Source organism: Salmo trutta, chromosome 21 (genome assembly GCF_901001165.1).
Source record: "Salmo trutta chromosome 21, fSalTru1.1, whole genome shotgun sequence".
Classification (NCBI taxonomy): Eukaryota; Metazoa; Chordata; class Actinopteri; order Salmoniformes; family Salmonidae; genus Salmo; species Salmo trutta.
Window position 1 is genome coordinate 21195501 of NC_042977.1, and position 20362 is coordinate 21215862.

At 41.8% G+C, this 20362-nt stretch overlaps 1 protein-coding gene across 1 annotated transcript in view; it reads left to right on the forward strand.

Moving 5' to 3' along the window:
* The window catches only part of LOC115156916 (nuclear receptor coactivator 2-like), a 36829-nt gene extending 16723 nt beyond the window's left edge, over window positions 1–20106 (forward strand). The window contains exons 2-3 of the mRNA XM_029704738.1: window positions 17005–17115; window positions 19290–20106. Coding sequence (XP_029560598.1) covers window positions 17024–17115; window positions 19290–19491 — 294 coding nt within the window. The 5' untranslated portion in view covers window positions 17005–17023 and the 3' untranslated portion in view covers window positions 19492–20106. The remainder of the gene's footprint in view (window positions 1–17004; window positions 17116–19289) is intronic.
* Window positions 20107–20362: the final 256 nt, after the last annotated feature.

Consider the following 20362-nt stretch of genomic DNA (forward strand, 5'->3'; position numbering starts at 1 on the left):
TTTACCTTGATCTTGACTAGTCTCCCAGTCCCTGCCGCTGAATAACATCCTCCCAGCATGATGCTGCTGCCACCACCATACTTCACCGTAGGGATGGTGCCAGACGTCATTAGGTGCCTTTTGGCAAACTCCAAGAGGGCTGTCATGTGCCTTTTACTGAGAAGTGGCTTCTGTCTGGTCACTCTACCATAAAGGCCTGATTGGTGGAGTGCTGCAGAGATGGTTGGGGTTTTGGAAGGTTCTCCTATCTCCACAGAGGAACTTTGGAGCTCTGTTAGAGTGATCATTGGGTTCTTTGTCACCTCACTGACCAAGGCCATTCTCCCCCGATTGCTCAGTTTGGCCGGGCGGCCAGCTCAAGGAAGAGTTTTGGCGGTTCCAAAGTTCTTCCATTTAAAAATGGAGGTCACTGTGTTCATGGGGACCTTCAATGCTGCAGAAATGTTTTGGTACCCTTCCCCAGATCTGTGCCTCAACACAATCCTGTCTCGGAGCTCTATGAACAATTCCTTCGACCTCATGGCTTGGTTTTTATTCTGACATGCACGGTCAACTGCGGGACCTTTTTATATAGACAGGTGTGTGTGCCTTTCCAAATCATGTCCAATCAATTGAATTTAACCCAGGTGGACTACAATGAGGTTGCAGAAACATCTGAAGGATGATCAATCGAAGCAGGATGCACCTGAGCTCAATTTCGAGTCTCATAGCAAAGGGTCTGAACAGTTATGTTAAAAGGTATTTGTTTTATATTTTTAATACATTTGCAAAAATGTCTAAAAACCACATTATGTGTAGATTGAGGAAAATGTTTTATTGAATCCATTTTAGAATAAGGCTGTAACAAAATGTGAAAAGTCAAGGGGTCTGAATACTTTCGGAATTCACGTTGATCAGGGCCCGTAGAGCTCTGGTCAAAAGTAGTGCACCATATGTCCTACTACACCGGCTCTGACGTTCGTAGGATGTGGCAGGGCTTGCAAACTATTAAGGACTACAAAGGGAAACCCAGCCGCGAGCTCCCCAGTGACGCGAGCCTACCAGACGAGCTAAATGCCTTTTATGCTCACTTCAAGGCAAGCAACACTGAAGCATGCATGAGAGCACCAGCTGTTCCGGACGACTGTGTGATCACGCTCTCCGTAGCCGATGTGAGCAAGACCTTTTAAACAGGTCAACATTCCCAAGCCTGTGGGACCAGACAGATTACCAGGACATGTACCAATTGGCAAGTGTCTTCAACCTCTCCCTCACCGAGTCTGTAATACTTACATGTTTCAAGCAGACCACCATAGTCCCTGTGCACAAGAATGTAAACGTAACCGGCCTAAATGACTACCACCCCGTAGCACTCATGTTGGTAGCCATGAAGTGCTTTGAAAGGCTGGTCATGGCTCACATCAACACCATCATCCCGGAAACCCTAGAGCCACTCTAATTCGCATACCGCACCAACAGATCCACAGATGGCGCAAGCTCAATCGCACTCCACACTGCCCTATCCCACCTAGACAAAAGGAACTCCTATGTTCATTGACTACAGCTCAGCGTTCAACACCATAGCGCCCACAAAGCTCATCAGTAAACTAAGGACCCTGGGATTAACCGCCTGCCTCTGCAACTGGATCCTGGACTTGCTAACGGGCCGCCCCCAGGTGGTGAGGGTGGCAACAACTCATCTGCCAGGCTGATCCTCAACACCGGTTTCCCTCAGGGGTGCGTGCTTAGTCCCCTCCTGTACTCCCTGTTCACCCATGACTGCGTGGCCAAGCATGACTCCAACACATCATTAAGTTTGCTGATGACACAACAGTGGTAGGCCTGATCACCGACAACAATGAGACAGCCTATAGGGAGGAAGTCAGAGACCTGGCAGTGTGCCAGGCCAACAACCTCTCTCTCTCTCTGAATGTGAGCAAGATAAAGGAGATGATTGTGGACTACAGGAAAAGGAGAGCAGATCAGGCCCCCCATTTACATCAACAGGGTTGTAGTGGAGCAGGTGAGTCCTAACACACCAAGACAGTTGTGAAGAGGGCACGACAACCTTTCACCCTCAGGATACTGAAACTATTTGGAATGGATGGGTCCCCAGATCCTCAAAGTTCTACAGCACCATCGAGAGCATCTTGACCGGTTGCATCACTGCCTGGTTTGGCAACTGATCGGTATCTGACCGTAAGGCGTTACAGAGGGTAGTGTGTACGGCCCAATACATCACTGAGGCCAAGCTTCCTGCCATCCAGGACCTACATACCAGGCGGTGTCAGAGGAAGGCCCAAAGAATTGTCAGATTCCAGTCACCCAAGTCAGACTGTTTTCTCTGCTACCGTACGGCAAGTGGTACCGGAGCGCCAAGTCTAGGTCCAAAAGGCTCCTTAACAGCTTCTACCCCCAAGCTATAAGACTGCTGAACAATTAATTAAATGGCCACCCGGACTATTTACATTGACCCCCCCCCCCCCCCCCCCCCCCCCCACTTGTTTGTTTTTTTACCCTGCTGCAACTCGCTGTTTATTGTCTGTGCATAGTCACTTTACCCCTACCTACATGCACAAATTACCTCAACTAACCTGTACCCCTGAACATTTACTTGGTACCGGTGCCCCCTGTATATAGCCTCGTTGTTATTGTTGTTGTTTTACTGTTTTTTTTTTTTATTTGGTCAATATTTTCTTAACTCTATTTCTTGAACTGAACTGTTGGTTAAGGGCTTGTAAGTAAGCGTTTCATGGTAAGGTCTACACCTGTTGTATTTGGCGCATGTGACAAATAACATTTAGATTTGATTTGACCTAGGAAGTCTGAGTGGGCCAGGGAACGTCGGCAGGACGGAGCCCTGATTCAATTTGACCTGTGGGATCAGCCTGATAATGGCTGGCTCAAGCTCTCATTCATCGTCTCGTGGAATTGATTATTCTGCAAACAGAGATTTGTACACCAGCATGCGTAGCTATAGGGCTGCTACAGGAAAACTAGGGCTCCTAATCCACACTAAAGAAGATTTAATACCCAGTGTATGTGTCTGATGGGAGGGCTTGAGCCCTGTTACCATGGCTTTTCTATAGGCTAAGAGATCTGTCTGTACAGGCTTAGACATCCTCCAAAAGTCTGACTCACTGACTGATACATCTCACTGAGTATGAGGGTCCCTGAAGCCATGGCAGTCTCTGCATTCATGGTGTTTCAACATCCTCAATAAGGCTATTCTAAACTCAGTTACTTAGGAATCAGCCCTATGTGATGAGAAATGATTTAATTTCTATTCCTGTTGTGCTGGCCAGCCTTAATACTCTTGTCAAAGCACTTGACACTCCAGGGAGAAGGATGATGAAGAAGAGAGCAGTCTGATGATGATGATTATGACATGGTGTTGATCCCATAGATATCCTATTAAATTAGTATTCTAATTCCTAATTCTATGGTTGATCCAATGGTAATGACCTCACAGATCATAGAAAGCATGCTGGGACAGATTGTTCCATCACCGTCCGCGGCAGGCTCTCTGAATTAACAGTAATGTAGCATACCACAAAATGCTTACACCCCAGCATCTTCTCCTTCCAATACTAATGAAATTAGAGGAACCAAGTGCCTCACAAAGTAAACCCATTTAAAACAATTTCTGCAACGAGAAGAAAACAGTTCAGAGGTCAACTGAGGCATTACAGAATTAACCGTTGGATTGATCACCGCTTCCTAACGGGATTATCTTCCTGATCAAGACACTAACCGCTTTGCTGCCTTTGGGAGACCACTGGTCATGTAGTGTGTTATTTTCAACTATAAAACAATGAACATTTGAAGTGTTGTGGACCTTTGCAGGCCATGTAGCATGCTGAAAATAATACTATTTTTGAATTCAGAGTATTTTTGCCCTTAGGAGTGAGATTAATGCCTATATTCCCTCATGTTATGGACCTGTGGAAATTGGAAGACTTATCCTAAAGATCCTAGAGCGCATTTCAACGAGTAAAAAAAGTGTCACTAAACTGACTAACAAAAATAGGACCTGGTTTTCTCAGCAAGTATAAAGGCGCAAAAGTGAAGGAATCTTCTCTGGCTTGTCCAAAAGGAAAGCTTCTACTGTGTCATATAGGCTCTCTTTCCTATTACAAGGACAACCAGTCCTGGGTGATGAGGAACTTCAATACTGAATGGAGGATTAAGCACACTGGACAGCCGACAATGTGTTTTTAAACGTATATTCCAATTGAGCCGACATACAGCGTTTACTATGAATGCAGTCTCTGTGAAATGCGGGAACATTGCCTTTAAAAGCTACGTTGTCTTCAATCCGCACTCGGATTTGAAATATGCCTGAGGTTACTCCTCTGTTATTATCATCATGACAGACCATTTTAAAGGGCTTTTGCCATTTTTAAATGTGAAAAAGTATTAGAAATTGGAAGACCTTGCTCCAAATCACCATAGTCAAAGCCTGGTATTCATTGCTGACTTTGAAAAGGCTTTTGATTAAGTATGACTGACTGGAATGTGTCAATATATAAATGAATGAATGCCTGGAATGTTTGCATTTGTTTTAGAATCTCTTATAAAATGGGTTAAAGTTATGTTTAACTTCTTGCCGTTCCCCTAGGATAGGGGGCGCCACAGCGCATTTTGGAAAAAAATCGTTCCCATTTTCAACGGCCTACTAATCAAAGTCAGAAGCTAAGACATGCATATACTTATTTTATATGGATAGAAAACACCCTAAATTTTCTAAAACTGTTTGAATGGTGTCTGTGAGTATAGCAGAACTCGTATGGCAGTCAAAACCCCGAGACCGATTGAACCAGGAAGTGGAAATCTGAATTGTGGACTCGACTTCACAGCCTTCCCTATAAATCACAACGTAAAAAAATGAAAATTGAGCACTTTCCAGTGCTTCCACTAGATGTCCCCAGTCTTTACAAAGTGTTTTGAGGGTTCTACGGTAGAAACTCAGTGAAAGAGACGATGTGGCAATTGGTCACAGTCGGAGGGCCATGAGCATTGTGACGTTGGCGGCCGTGTCTGCCCCCACCTTTGGAAGTTTTTTGAAACACAATGAAATCGTCCCACTTGAATCTGATTGGCTTTCTTGTTGAAACAGGCCCTGACGATTTCTTGATACAACGTTTGACATGTTTGAACGACCCTCACTTACCGTAAACAGTCATTTTGCGTTAGACAGCTGCCGCCCACGGATCAACATTTGATTACAGCCTTAGGACGCGCTAGCAAGAGGAAGCTAATGGAACATAAAGCATGGACTTTTTCGACCGAAAATGCATTTGTCATGGACCTGGGACATCGGGATGTGATTTCTGATGAAGACAACTAAAGGTGAGGGATTATTGGCGATATTATACAATATAAGATGTTTCTGCTATTGTTCACAGGTGGCGCCGAGCTACGTTTTCGAGCTCAATTTCTGGGTATCGCATCCGATTTGATCTCAAAGTGTGATTACCCTGTAAAGTTAATTTAAAATCTGTTTTGACTGGTGTTTTCAAGAGATATTCATCTATAAATCTTAGATTGACAATATATATTAAAAAAATCGTTTTCGAATAGTAATTTATAAAATTGTAGCAGTGTTTCCCGGGACGCATTATATGGGAAAATAGTTAGTCAACCTCAGGTGCCGATGTAAAATGCTGTTTTTATATAGAAATATGACCTTTATTGAACAAAAGATTGCATGCTGTGTGTAACATGATGTCCTAGGTGTGTCATCTGATGAAGTTTGTAAAAGGTTAGTGCTGCATTTAGCTGTTTTTTGGCTATATGTGATGCGTGTGCTTGGTTGGAAAATTCATATGATGCGATTTTTACAAAGTACTCCTCTAACATAATCTAATATTGTGCTTTTCCTGTAAAACCTTTTTGAAATCGGACAACGAGGGTCGATTCAAGAGAGGTGTATCTATAAAACGATATGAGACAGCCCTATATTTGAAAAAAAAAAATATTGAATTTCGTTATGCTAATGTCGCTAGGAGTTTTCGCTGGAAAATGATCCCGCTAACGGGATGAGACATTCAAGAGGATAATAACCCTAGGTGTAAAATAGTAAATAATGGCTACTTCTCAGAAACTACTAAACTGCCAAGAGGAGTAAAACAAGGGGTTTCCACTATCGGGAATATCTTATTATTATGGCCATCGAAATGTTAGCTATTAATGTCGGATCCAAGAATAATGTCAAAGGGTTGGATAAACAAAGGTGTCATTGTACGCTGATTCATGTTTTCTTTTAAATCCACAATTTAGATCCTTCCACAGCCTCATTGAGCATATTTTCTAACCTTTCCAGGTTACCACCAAATTATGATGAGAGTACTATATTACGTATTGGATCACAAAAACAACTTTTACATTACCGTGTAGTTTACCAATAGTGGTCTGATGATGTGGACATTCTCGATATTCATGTCCTAAAATAAATAACCGCACTACAATACATTTTAATAGAAAGTTAGTGAAAATTGATAAGATCTTGCTACCATGGAAAGGAAAATTCCTTGTGTATTTGTGGAAAAATAACCCTGATTAACTCTTTACGAATATCTGAGTTTAGCTATTTGCCTATGGCCTTGCCTAAACCTAGCGACCGGTTTATATTTATATATATAATTTATTTTTATATGAGCAAAAATATTCCATTTTATTTGGAATGGCAAGCCAGACGAAATGAAATGGGCATATTTTATATAATCAATATGAATTCGGAGGAAAAAATGATTAAATATTAACACATTAAACCTCTCACTAAAAGAGTCAGTCATACAAAAGTTGTACTTAAATCCGAACTGGTCCTCTAACAGATTAGTAAGAATGTCTCAGCCCATGTTCAAGAATGGCCTTTTTCCCTTTATTCAGATTATAACCTCTCTCACTTTCGGTTATTTGAAAATCATCTCCAAAATATCGCTATTTTTAAAACGAGCCATAGAAAGTTGGTTCAAATTTCAGTTTAATCCACCAGAAAGACAGAACAAATATTATGGTTAAACTCAAATATACTAATTGATATAAAAAATACCTTTTAACATTTTTTCCAAAAATAGTATCTTTGTAAGTTATATCATAAATAGGACTGGTGGAGTTGTCACACATGCAGCTAACAAAACAATACGGAAATGTCTGCTCTATCAAAATTACAACCAACTAATTGCATTACCTCAAATGGAAGAGGCAAGTGGAAGGGGGGAAAAGTAAAACTTGTTTGTCAGCCCTGCATTAAAGACCAAAGTATACCAGTTTCATTTTAAGGAAGAGAACATTGATAGCTGTGCCATATAGATAGCAGAGATTTTCAATGTACTGATTCCATGGCACATGGTTTATGAACTGAGAAGCAAAACATCCCTGGATTCAACATTTTTGATTTTCTGTTTAAATTATTATACATTCTTGCAAAATAGAATGGAGGAAAAAAAAGTGTGTGTACACACTACCGTTCAAAATTTTGGGGTCACTTAGAAATGTCCTTGTTTTTGAAAGAAAAGCACATCATTTATTATTTTTGTCAATTTTTAAAATAACATAAAATTGATCAGAAATACAGTGTAGACGTTGTAAATGACCATTGTAGCTGAAAATGGTAGATTATTTTATGGAATATCTACGTAGGCGTACAGAGGCCCATTATCAGCAACCATCACTCCTGTGTTCCAATGGCACGTTGTGCTAGCTAATCCAAGTTTATCATTTTAAAAGGCTAATTGATCATTAGAAAACCCTTTTGCAAGTATGTTAGCACAGCTGAATACTGTTGTCCTGATTTTAAAGAAGCAATAAAACTGACCTTTAGAATAGTTGAGTATCTGAGCTGTGGAGTATCTGTTGTCCATTACTTTACTCCAGTTGGGGTAGGGTTAGGGGAAAATATATTTACAAACAAATATATGGGTGATTGGAAAAGATGCAGACAATTACATTGATGGAAGCTACAATCTATCTTCAATATTAAAGCTGATCTACCCCCTAAAAAAAGTCTATAGTGTAAGTGGCTGAATGGTCTGTATTTTTGAAATAATGAATAATGCTAATAATTGACTGCATTTATGTAGTGCCTTTCCAGATGCTCAAAGCGCTGTATGGGGGGGAATCACAACTCATCCACCACTAATTTGTAGCACCCAGTTGGGACATTATTTGTATCTTCTGACTGCATAGAGCTGCCACCTTGTAATGGAATGAGGATGTAGGCTAGGCTCTGTCCATGCATTTATTCCAAGCAGCCAGACAAACAGTTGTGTGTTTGCTCTTGAAACATGTCGCCCCACATCACGGGGTCATGGTGACCCTCCAATGCAGGCTGTTTGCAATGGGCTGCGTCCCAAATTATTCTCTATTCCCTATGTAGTACCATAGGGCTCATGTCAAAGTAGTGCACTATATAGGGAACATGGTGCCATTTGGGACGCTACCTCTGTTTACTGATACTGCTTTCACATAGGATTTACGGTATTTTGCCAGATTTCTTTTATAAAAAAAAAAAACATTTTTTAACCACATTCTCACCTGCATATGCCTTTTTATACCTCCCGTGCCCACGGTGGTGACTGGTGGTGTGTAGATGTTGGGAGGATGTATTTGTTTTAAATAAGTCGTGTGTGTGTGTGTGTGTGTGTGTGTGTGTGTGTGTATATGCATGTATGTATGCATGCATGCACACACACGGTTTATTTAAAAAATATATATATATAGATAGAGAGCTAGTACCAAAAAAATCATAATGAACTATTGATTTCATTAATTCATTCTTCCTAAAATGGCCCATTCCCATAGGAAAACAGTTATGCACAAAAAAATGTATGCACGCATACACACACGATTTATTTAAAAAAAGAAGATATATATATATATTAGTACCAACAAAAAAAATTGTAATTTGTTTAGGCTGGTCCTAAGACTAATACAATGTGTTTTCAAAACAATAGAATGGCTTATTTTGAGTTGAATTATGTTCCGTCCAAATTAATGAAATCAATAGTTCATTATTTTGTTCATTAAACAGACACGACACCTAACTCAATCAGTCAACACATATATATATAATTTGTAGTAAGAATATAACAGAATAATATATATTTTTCCCACACAACTTGTCACGGGAATGTGTGGAACTGCTGTCATATAAAAAAAGGGTTATTTTGAAACAGAGCCAAAGCCCCGGCTTTTATGCTCCATCTCTTTCCCTTCCCTCACTCCACTTTAAGGTGCAGGAGTTGGGTCTTACATTGAGTATCCTCATCATAATACCGATAGACAATAATAGCAATCCTATTTTCTAAAGCATGTGAGTCTTGTGTTCTTATTTCACAACCTCTGTGGGCTTTTGGAGTTGCCTATACGCGAACGAGCAAAATAATAGGCCTACACTTGATTTGGGCTACATTATAGCATCCAAAATGTTTCTGATCAGTGATCGATGAGCAAACGAATTGATGAGCTGTAACACCTCCACTTATTGGCCCAGCCAGAAACCAATGAACCAAATGGCCTATACAGACGGAGATTCAGTTTAAATCACATTGATTGAGACACGTCCGTGAAGTCACAGGCTTTTGGTAGGGAGTAGGTCTAGGCTACTAAGCGACTGTGTGAAGAGCAAAATAATTAACTTATTAACCTGATAGCCTAACATGCTGACAAAATGTGACCAACCGGCTCGATTCGGTCTTATGTAGCAAAATTTCAAGTTGTGTTTTTACATTGGATAAAAGTAGAGACTCAGAGCTAGAATATGCTATATCATACACTACAGTTGAGGAATGGGAAAGTAATTCTGCTTTCGTTCACACCCTTTTTAAGCTTTATCCCCACCCATCTCTTTAAGGATTCGCATGTGAGGCCATGTACTAAACAACCAAAGATTTCAAGACTAAAGGCTGGTTTATACTACGGGTGTGTTCGTAAATGTAATCTGGAGTGCCAGAGTGTGCTCGTAATCTCAGAGCGTTGTCAGATTGTCCATAAGTAAATTCGCTCTTGGAGCGTTCAGAGCGCACACTGGACGCTCTGGCCGAGGAGTAAGGTTGATCAGAGCGTTCTGTCCTAACAGCACCCAAGCTAACTGGCTAACATTGGCTAGCTTGCTAGCTACTTCCAGACACATTAGACAACAGCTCACTCTGACTATTTTACTCGCCCTAACTATTTTACCCGCCCTCTGTCATGGTTACCTTTAGTTTGAAGATGTAATCAGGCGACAGGTGTTTTCTCCGTCTCCCTTAGCTATCATACTCTAATTCCACAGATTTTCAAAACTATGTCCTCCAGACAGCGGAGAGCAATCCTTATGCAGTTCTTCTGCGTGATATCTTTAAAAAATATATATAAAAAAACCTGCGTTAGAAAGGATTACCTACACATACTGACCAGCTCAAATAGACAGAAGCGTGCTACATGGCAGACCAATCCGAAAGAATCTCTCGGCATGTCCAGCCAATTTATTATCTCAGCCAATCATGGCCAGCGGGAAGGTTGCTGGCTTTTTCAGTGGCTAAACCAGGCTTGTAATTTTAACCATTTTATTTGTATTTACAGATGGCATACACGTTTGTTATTAAGCCGCATGAAAGTTCACATGTTCCAGAAGGCATTTCTGCCAAAAAACACGTTTATGTTCAAATGGCTCTCCTGTGAAGTAATGAAGCGCGACATATGCCTAGTTTCCTGAAACGGGTCACAAATGTTCTAATAAATGAGCCAACTAGACAAGATGATCACGAGCAGCACTCAACTTAGCTAACATTTCCACAGCCTAGTTGTAGCCTAACCAATATCCAAACGGAGATTCAGTGAAAACAAATATCTGAAAATGTATTTATCAAGACGAGTCGCCACGCTTGTCTCAAAGCAGTGCGATGGCACTGTCCCAATCAAAACGGTGCTGAAATGATCTAGTTGACCACAAGCGGGTAGGCTATTGCTTAAAATGTATTACAATGATTGGATGACTTTGGTAGTTTCATTAAGCAACAATTTGTTACATGCCTTCAGTTGCATTAGCTTACTTTACTACAATATTTTCTTCATTCAGTGATCTTTATTCCTACATTTAATTATTTCTGGATCCATCCAGTTGTGGGTAAGAAAACAGTGCCTGCTTAATGGTGGGCTATGTGAAGAGATGGGAGTAATGACATGCCTCGCAAAGTTTAGAACTGGCAGGAGGATGGTTAACTGGCGCTGCCGAGCAACCATCAAGTGTTTTTAAGAGCGTAGTGCGTGCCAGTGCCGCCTCCGTTATTGCGGCTACGTTTCATACTAAGCCGTATGCAGAACTTTACCGAAATGATAACTAGGTCATTAGGCGTAAATTCCAGGTTTGACTTTGATACAATGCCAATGCCTTTCAGATATAAGGAAAAGGTGTTAAAAAAAGTTGCCGATTTATGGTAAAGTTGGCAGAAAAGCGACTTTAGTATAGAAAAATGTAAGAGTCAAGTTTGACCATGCCTCTGGTATTGTATTACCACTACCTTCAGTCTCGTCTGTTGTCTCTTCATCAGGAGTAGTTCATTTTACTGAAATCCCAAATGCGTTGCCAGTCAGTCCACTCACTATATCTGTTAGGACATTTTAGGACATCTCAACTACGGTGGCTGAAGAGGAACACGCAGCAATTATTGGAACACAGAACAATTAATGACAGGGCCTGTATCCCAAATGGCACGGCTATATTACGTTGTCCCAAACACCTGCTCTGACTGAACTCCGTGTCATGCTACTTTTCTCAGAAGTGTGGAATTGTCTGTAATGTATGCTTGAACTGGATGTGTCAGTGCCCCTCAATGAGTTTAAAACTCGGGCACAAAACTTTGTTCAGGAGAATTGTTGTTGTCCTGATTGTATGCTTACATTTCTTGGCCAGGTCTTCCTTGCAAAGGAGACTGCCTCAATTGGCTTTTCCTTGTTAAAAAAAAAGAATAAAAATAAACCTTAATGGAAAGTGGTATAGACATCTCTATGGGACGTGGCAATGTTCACTAATGCATACAGTACAGCTTTTAGGTATGTACATACACAATCAGTTGACGCTTTACAGTGAAAATGCCTTGTCATCAAGGAAATATGTTTCCCTGCATGCATGGTTTAACATGGACATTAATTGACATAATCACAACTAGGGCTGTTGCGGTGACCATATTACCGCCACATCAGTAGTCATAACCGCAGTAAAATCCCACGTGTATCGTTGAGTCACTGTAATCTCCTTTTATGCACTCTGGACCTGCTTTGGTAGTACCCAACAATAACCATCAGCTCCTAATGGTTGGTACTCAGGGCTGTATTGTCCCTCTAACCACTCTGACATAAATGCAATCGGAAATCGCATCAAACACTAGGCCTATCGTATTTTAAAAGTCACTGTGATGATCACTTTGAAGAAGCAGGTTGAAACCGTGTAGAACATGGTTGTGGTGGATGTTTTTAAAGCCTAACACAATTAAATGGACAGGTGATGATTCATTCAAAACACTCATGCATATTAGAGCATAGGCTTATGAATTCAAATGATTGTGCCATTATACAATACATAGCCTACTGCATATTACGCATGGCAGAAAAGCATGAAACCAAACTGATTTAAGATGTCTTTGGTGCTTTTATTGGTCTAGCCTTTGAGTGTGGACTGTATTATTATGCATACTGGATGGACTGGTTACCATTATGCTACGGCAACATGTCTATCCACGAGTCTGGGAGAGAACGTATAGCCCTAGGCGATGCTGTTGGTTCATTGATTGTGCAGGGCGGCTTACAGTTCCACTACAATTAGTGAATTTGATTTGAATAGCGTAGTAAGAGTGAATTTAAAAAAAATGTTTCTATAATTAATTGGGTGACACTACCTTTTTCGCTATATAGAATATCTCACCACCATGCGTTTCCATCCTCTCTCTCCGTTATCCCTTTCTCGAGCACGCAGATGGACTGTCAACATTTTAGTGAAATATGTTCTGTTGCGAAAACATGTTACTATCGATGTTCCTGACCAGATTTCACTTGGTTTTCCAAATTTAAGCACCGTGTAGCTGCAGGAACAAGGTTGGAGAGCCCATGGCATACAGAGTTTGGGCGGAATATCACCTGCTCTGCTATCAAACCGAAGTAGCCAACAAAACAGACAAGCTGGAAAGTGCACCGCCTCCATTCGCTTTTCAAATGCATAGTCTTTTTTTCCCACCTGCCTGTGTTCCTACCCATTTGATAATGGACCATTTCCAAATCGAAACTAGTTTTTCATATTAGTAAAGACAGATTATTCTCAGTTTAGTCTGATTGGTGAAAGTATGATCACTTGATGAGAGAATAGCGTGTGCAGCCCGAGGCAAGGATCAGAGCACAAGCTTTTTTGTTGTTGTTGCTACTTTCTCAAATCATCAATATCCTTTAGTCACATCATGCAGCCCATTATGTTTTGATTTATAAGACATTCAAATGTTTATCATTCACAACTAAAGTTGCCAAATAGCTCTAAATCTAGCATATAGGACCTGGTTCAAATGATCACTTTTACCTCATAGCCACTTCATATGGGTACTCACTCATAACAGAAAAATATATTTTCTGTATTATTCAGTTAAGTTTTGTTACATGACAATAACTGGCTGACAAAATTTCATGACCGCCACAGCCCTAATCACAGCATCTCAAGATGCTTGTATGATCGGTTTCATTTCTTGAGAGCTTTGATTACCACCCCCTCTAATTTAACTGAGCAAGTGAGAAGCCCGAACAATTAATTCCTGTATAAATTTGGTAAGCATGCATAAATGAGAAGTAGACTGAGACTTGTCTTCCTCCCTGCTGCCGCTGATACCTCCCCCCTGTCCTCCTCCTCCTGATCTAATAGTGCCAGTGTAGTCTCCAGCAGGGATCTCTGGGCTGATTATTCATTTAGATGAGCAGGGAGATTTGCCCCAGCTGGCGCTCTATCTGCTCAGTGGCAGGTCCAGGCTGTGTGTTATGTAATGGTCAGGTGATGTGCTGGCCTGCCTGGGCTCTCAGTACACTAGTCTGCTATTCCACCAGCAGCTCAGATCAGCTCAACGCTAGGCTATCTGACGCGCCCTAGAGACGCGCTAGGCTAGCTGACACACCCTAGAGACGCGCTAGGCTAGCTGACACGCCCTAGAGACGCGCTAGGCTAGCTGACACGCCCTAGAGACGCGCTAGGCTAGCTGACACGCCCTAGAGACGCGCTAGGCTAGCTGACACGCCCTAGAGACGCGCTAGGCTAGCTGACACGCCCTAGAGACGCGCTAGGCTAGCTGACACGCCCTAGAGACGCGCTAGGCTAGCTGACACGCCCTAGAGACGCGCTAGGCTAGCTGGCCAGGCTGGCTGTATATGTAATGAGACCTTGACTAATACTACGGTTTATTTTGGATGTGTGTTCATTCATTATTTTTTATTGCATTGTTTTTTTTAGGATATATGGGAATTAGATGCAGGTCACTGTAGATGTGTATTTTCATGAGTCATGATGAAACAGTTCTGTACGTCTCTATAAGGAAATTGTGTTAGTCAGATCTGTAATTCTTATTGCTTACCGCAGTCATTCGGGGAAAAGTGGTGTGATTTTTGAATGAGGCCAGCAGTCTGTCCATGCAGGTCAGTTGTGATCATCCTCTCTGTGTTTGAGTTCACAGCCCCTTGTTGTTGACAGATCTCTTACTATTGAAGCATCAGTCAATGCAGGAGCTGAATGTCAGCCTAGTAGCAGTCCGCGCAAACCAGGCAGGGTAAGGAAGGAGCTCTGTTTGGACTACAAAGGGGTTGTGTCCCAAATGGAACCCTATTTGCTTTACAATGCACTACGTTGACCATAACCAGTCCTATGGGTACTGGTCAAAAGCAGTGCACTATGAAGGGAATAGGGTGCCATTTCCTGTGTCGTTCGGTCTGGCCTGTGTCTACACCCTTTAAGAGGCGCTGTTACTTCTGTATTGACAAACCAATAGCATTGACTGGTGAAGAGTCTTGGACAGACTAGTGGGGGGGTACTCTCGCCTCTAACTGCAAACAGAGCAGAAACACAAGGCAGCCATACACTCTCGGTCTTCCTCCCTCAGCCTGGATTTGATGGGATTGCCTTATAATGAGGTAAACATTTTGACACTTTTTACAGTTAGGCTTCCCACACAACGTGGCTGACTGGGATGACATGTACTAGATACAGTGCCTTGCAAAAGTATTCATGCCCCTTGGTGTTTTTTCCTATTTTGTAACATTACAACCTGTAATTTTAAATAGATTTTTATTTGGATTTCATGTAATGGACATACACAAAATTGTCAAATGGTGAGGTGAAATTAAAAAATGTACTTGTTTCTAAAAACAACAACAACAAAAAATAAACGGAAAAGTGGTGCGTGCATATGTATTCACCCCCTTTGCTATGAAGCCCCTAAAATAAGATCTGGTGCAACCAATTACCTTAACATAATTAGTTAGATTGCGCACAGATGGATTTTATTTAAGTGTCACGTGATCTCTGTGTGTGTGTGTGTAGAGAGATCTATCGATCTGTTCTGAAAAGCCCAAGAGTCTGCAACACCATTAAGCCAGTGGCACCGCCAAGCAAGTGTCACCATGATGACCAAGGAGCTCTCCAAACAGGTCAGGGACAAAGTTGTGGAGAAGTACAGATTTGGGTAATAAAAATTTTTTATCAGAAATGTTGAACATCCTATGGAGCACCATTAAATCCATTATTTAAAAAATGGAAAGGGGCCAAAGATAACACTGAAGGAGCTGTAAAACTCCAATCTCCGCTGTGGAGCATCTGTCCATAGGACCACTTTTAAGCCGTACACTCCACAGAGCTGGGCTTTACAGAAGAGTGGCCAGAAAAAAGCCATTGCTTAAAGAAAAATAAGCAAACACATTTGGGGTTCGCCAAAAGGCATGTGAGAGACTCCCCAAACATGTGGAAGAAGGTACTCTGGTCAGATGAGACTAAAATGTATCTTTTTGTCCATCAAGGAAAACGCTATGTCTGGTGCAAACCCAACACCTGTCATAACCCTGAGAATGCCATCCCCACAGTGAAGCATGGTGGTGGCAGCATCATGCTCGGGATGTTTTTTTATCGGCAGGGACTGGGAAACTGGTCAGAATTGAAGGATTTATGGATGGTGCTAAATACATGGAAATCCTTGAGGGAAACCGGTTTCAGTCTTCCAGAGATTAGAGACTGGGACAGAGGTTCACCTTCCAGCAGGACAATGACCGTAAGCATACTGCTAAAGCAACACTCGGGTGGTTTAAGGGGAAACATTTAAATGTCTTGGAATGGCCTAGTCAAAGATCAGACCTCAATCCAATTGAGAATCTGTGGTATGACCTAAAGATTGCTGTACCCCAGGGAACCCATCCAACTTGAAGGAGCTGGAGCAGTTTGCTCCCAGTGGCAAATCCCAGTGGCTAGATGTGCCAAGCTTATAGAGACCTACCCCAAAAGACTTGGAGCTGTAATTGCTGCAAAAGGTGTCTCTGCAAGTATTGACTTTGGGGGGGTGAATAGTTATGCTGCTCAAGTTTTCTGTTTTTTGTCTTATTTCTTGTTTGATTCACGAAAAAATATTTTGCATCTTCAAAGTGGTAGGCATGTTGTGTAAATCAAATGACACAAACCCCCCCAAAAATACATTTTAATTCCAGGTTGTAAGGCAACAAAATAGGAAAAATGCCAAGGGGGTGAATACTTTCGCAAGCCACTCTAGGTGAGAGACAGTGAGTCTTGATCAACACCCATCTGTCTCCTCTCGTTGGTCAAGACTTTCCCTTCCATTTCTCATTGTCCTAAACCGCGTCTTGTTTCATACATAATGTACGACCATCCAATTACTTGCAGGTGCTAGGGTAGAAAATGTACTCCTGAAATAAAGGTAGATACCTGTACACTGTTGAATGCTCCAGCGGTTGTTGTGTTTCGATCTGAAGATCTTCGTCAGCCTTGAGCTTAATGGTGTCTTCTTTCTCTCCCTGTAGTTGGTGATATTTGCTGAAGATGAGTAGTGCGGGGGAGAACACCCCTGACCCTGCTGCCAGGGGAGAGTCCCTGAAGCGAAAAGAATGTGGCCCAGACCTCCTGGGGCCCAGGTAAGATCAGCTGTCAAATACACACAATATAAGCATGTGGCCCAAATTGCACCCTTTTCCATCTTATAGTGCACTACTTTTGAACAGGGCTTTAAGGGCCCTGTTCAAAATTAAGTACACTTTATAGGGATTGTGGTGCCATTTGGGACACTCCCTTACAGTTACAGATTCCTCTCCAATATATGTGTGAACGCAGGCCCGGCATCTCAACACAGTCATATTATCAACCCATGCTAGTGGTTGCATCTTTAGATCTCTACTCTTTCTACAATTTTAACTGATATTTTCATCTGTCACATGAACCCACTCATGATGGTGTTTTCCCACTAATTGCATTATGGAACTAACATTCGCGCGTAGCCTACTACCTTGTGCACATTGCTGCACTTATAATGTAAAGAAATAAGTTTATCACCATTTTATGCTACATGTTCTGATCTGCCCTACCGGTTGTGTGAATTTGGAATCTACAAGCTGACCAATAGAATAAGTGAACCTTTCTACTATGGGGGATAGAAGATTGACATAGGCTAGTGATTTTGCTATTCGTTACTCCTCTTGTTGGCTGAGAATAAGTAAATGTGGGCAGTTGTAACATAGGCGGCGCAGGGGTTTCAAGGGTAGATACTATTCACAAAAATGCACCTTTTATAATAAAGCATTCCATGCATCCTCACATTTGCAGACCTAATGTGATGATTAGATTGGATAGTCCTAATGTAGGCTAATAATAGAACTCAATCAATGTATGCAAAAAAGACTGTTTAATGCAGCGTGCAGTGGCTTAGAGTAGGCCTAGGCTATATCAGATGGCCTACATTTTCTTTGCACAGGAAAATGTCCTTTTTATAAACACATTTCATGCAATTCTACAACACTTTATACGACTGCAGCCTTTTTTTAATATGACAAAAATTACAGGGTAGCCTACTCTGCTGACACTGACAAATAAATAAAAATGACGTTGTCTGATCCATATAATCAGCCTCCGAAAGTGGAGACACAAATACATTATGACGTCCATCTAACCTGGAGGAGGAAATTATTTTCTAAAACTTGGCACTGGCCCAATGTATGGCCGACGTTCTCCACTGGCCCAATGTATGGCCGACGTTCTCCACTGGCCCAATGTATGGCCGAAGTTCTCCACTGGCCCAATGTATGGCCGACGTTCTCCACTGGCCCAATAAGATGGCTACTTTTCACTCAATTAAGAATTTTGGTAACTAGACAGATGAGTCTTCATTACATTAATAGCCATTTGTATTCCCACTTTATATTGCCATATACCTTGCTGGTTCTCTCTGCTTTTCATTGAAAGTCGCAACTCAACAATCATCTATTTGGTATTTGCCTCACACTCTGCCCAAATTGCAGGCCCTTCTGACTGTAGACTGACTTTTCTTTTAATGGTCCTCTGTGGACAAATCATACTTTCTGGTGCAGTAACCTATTTTGCATGATTTTATTTATTTCTTTATAGACCGGCGTAAGCTAATTACGCTATATCATTTTGTCAATTTTAATTACATTTACTTTAGGGAAAGCTTAGCTTCCCCAAGCCTTATGGATGTGCCACGTATTATTCTACTATCTTCAAATTGCTCATGGGAATTCTGTAAGAATGATGCTCGCCTTTGCATCCGAGTTGCATGTTCAGTTAAGATGGATGATCATAAACTAAATGTGATTTCTGTCATTCTGAGAACCGTGAGTGGACGTCTTAATCAGGTTATGCAACCAATGCATATGGGTCTGGTAAATTTCTTAAATGTCCGGCAAATTAAAATGCTGCCGGTCAAATGTCCGGCGCCACATTTTCCTAAAGGAAACCCTGTTACAGATCACTCTCAGATGAACTACTGTAGAAGGTCATTCAGCAGTCAGGTCATACGCTGGTCATATGGTCTGTGTTTCAAATAGCACCCTATTCCCTATATAGTGCACTACTTTTGACCAGAGCCTGTCCATTCATGCAATGGCAGAATACAGTGCCGTTTTTTGGGGGGGCGGGCCGTCGGCTAATCTTAAGTACGTGTATTGGCTATCTATGTTGCTTGCTTAAGCTTTGATAGAAAGACGCCACATGTATTGCTGTGAGAGCGTTTTTTCCTAATCCGTGTGCCCCCTGCCCTCCCTGCCTCGTCATCTCACCTGTACCTCTGTCTCCACAGCCCCAAGCGGAGCACGGAAAAGCCCACCCGGGAGCATGAAAACAAATACATTGAAGAACTGGCTGAGTTGATCTTTGCAAACATCAACGACATTGACAACTTCAATGTCAAGCCTGACAAATGTGCAATCTTGAAAGAAACTGTGAAGCAGATTCGTCAAATAAAAGAGCAGGGTAAGGCTTTATTTTCTGCTACTGAGTGACTTGCCCTTCATTGTAAGCACACACATTCCCATATGATACAATGACCTACGTTCTTCATAGCACCATCCTTTACAGTATTTTCTTTGTGTGTGTGTGTGTGTATTTTAGTTAGCTGAGAGATGCGTTGTGGGTTCCTGATGACTCAGTGAGATGTGTGTCTGTGCTTGGAAGGCGTCTGGGGGAGAGATGTGCTGAAAGGGCAGGATGCCTGTTTGTGTGTGTGTGTGTGTGTGTGTGTGTGCCTACCTACTTTTTTGTGCCTGTCTGTGTAGAAATACAGACTGCTGCCTGAAAGGGCAGACGGCAGCAGATCAGACACACACACACAGCGGCAGTGAGTCAGTCAGATGAGATGCTCTTCATGATGAAGACAAAGAAGAAGCAGGCTGTTTGTGATTCACTGACTGGATTATGTAATAATGCGCAATGTGATGCAAGACTCAAAGGGAACTGGTCTGAATTGGTGTGAGCGCCTGTGGCAGAGATAGGGCGAGAGCTCTAGGTTGCATCTCAAACTGAGCCCTATTTCCTTTTATAGTGCACTACTTTTGACCGGAACCCTATGTATGGAATCGGGTGCCTTTTAGGACGCTCCCCCTACTGTATAATGTGAAAAAGCCTCCTGCTGTTCCAGCTTTTGATAACATGTTAGTATGAGGGTTAGCTTACTGTATTCTACAGTGTGTTGTCATTGTCTGGCGTTTGTGCAGCTGCAGTGCATACAGCAGCGTGCAGTGCTGTGACGATTCTCAATATTGATCGATTTGTCATTCTACATGATAAGATATTGATGTTGAGCGTTTTAAGCTAGCACACAGCTTCCCACCATTATGTCGGTCACACAATTACAGTCAGTTCTCTTAGCGCCAT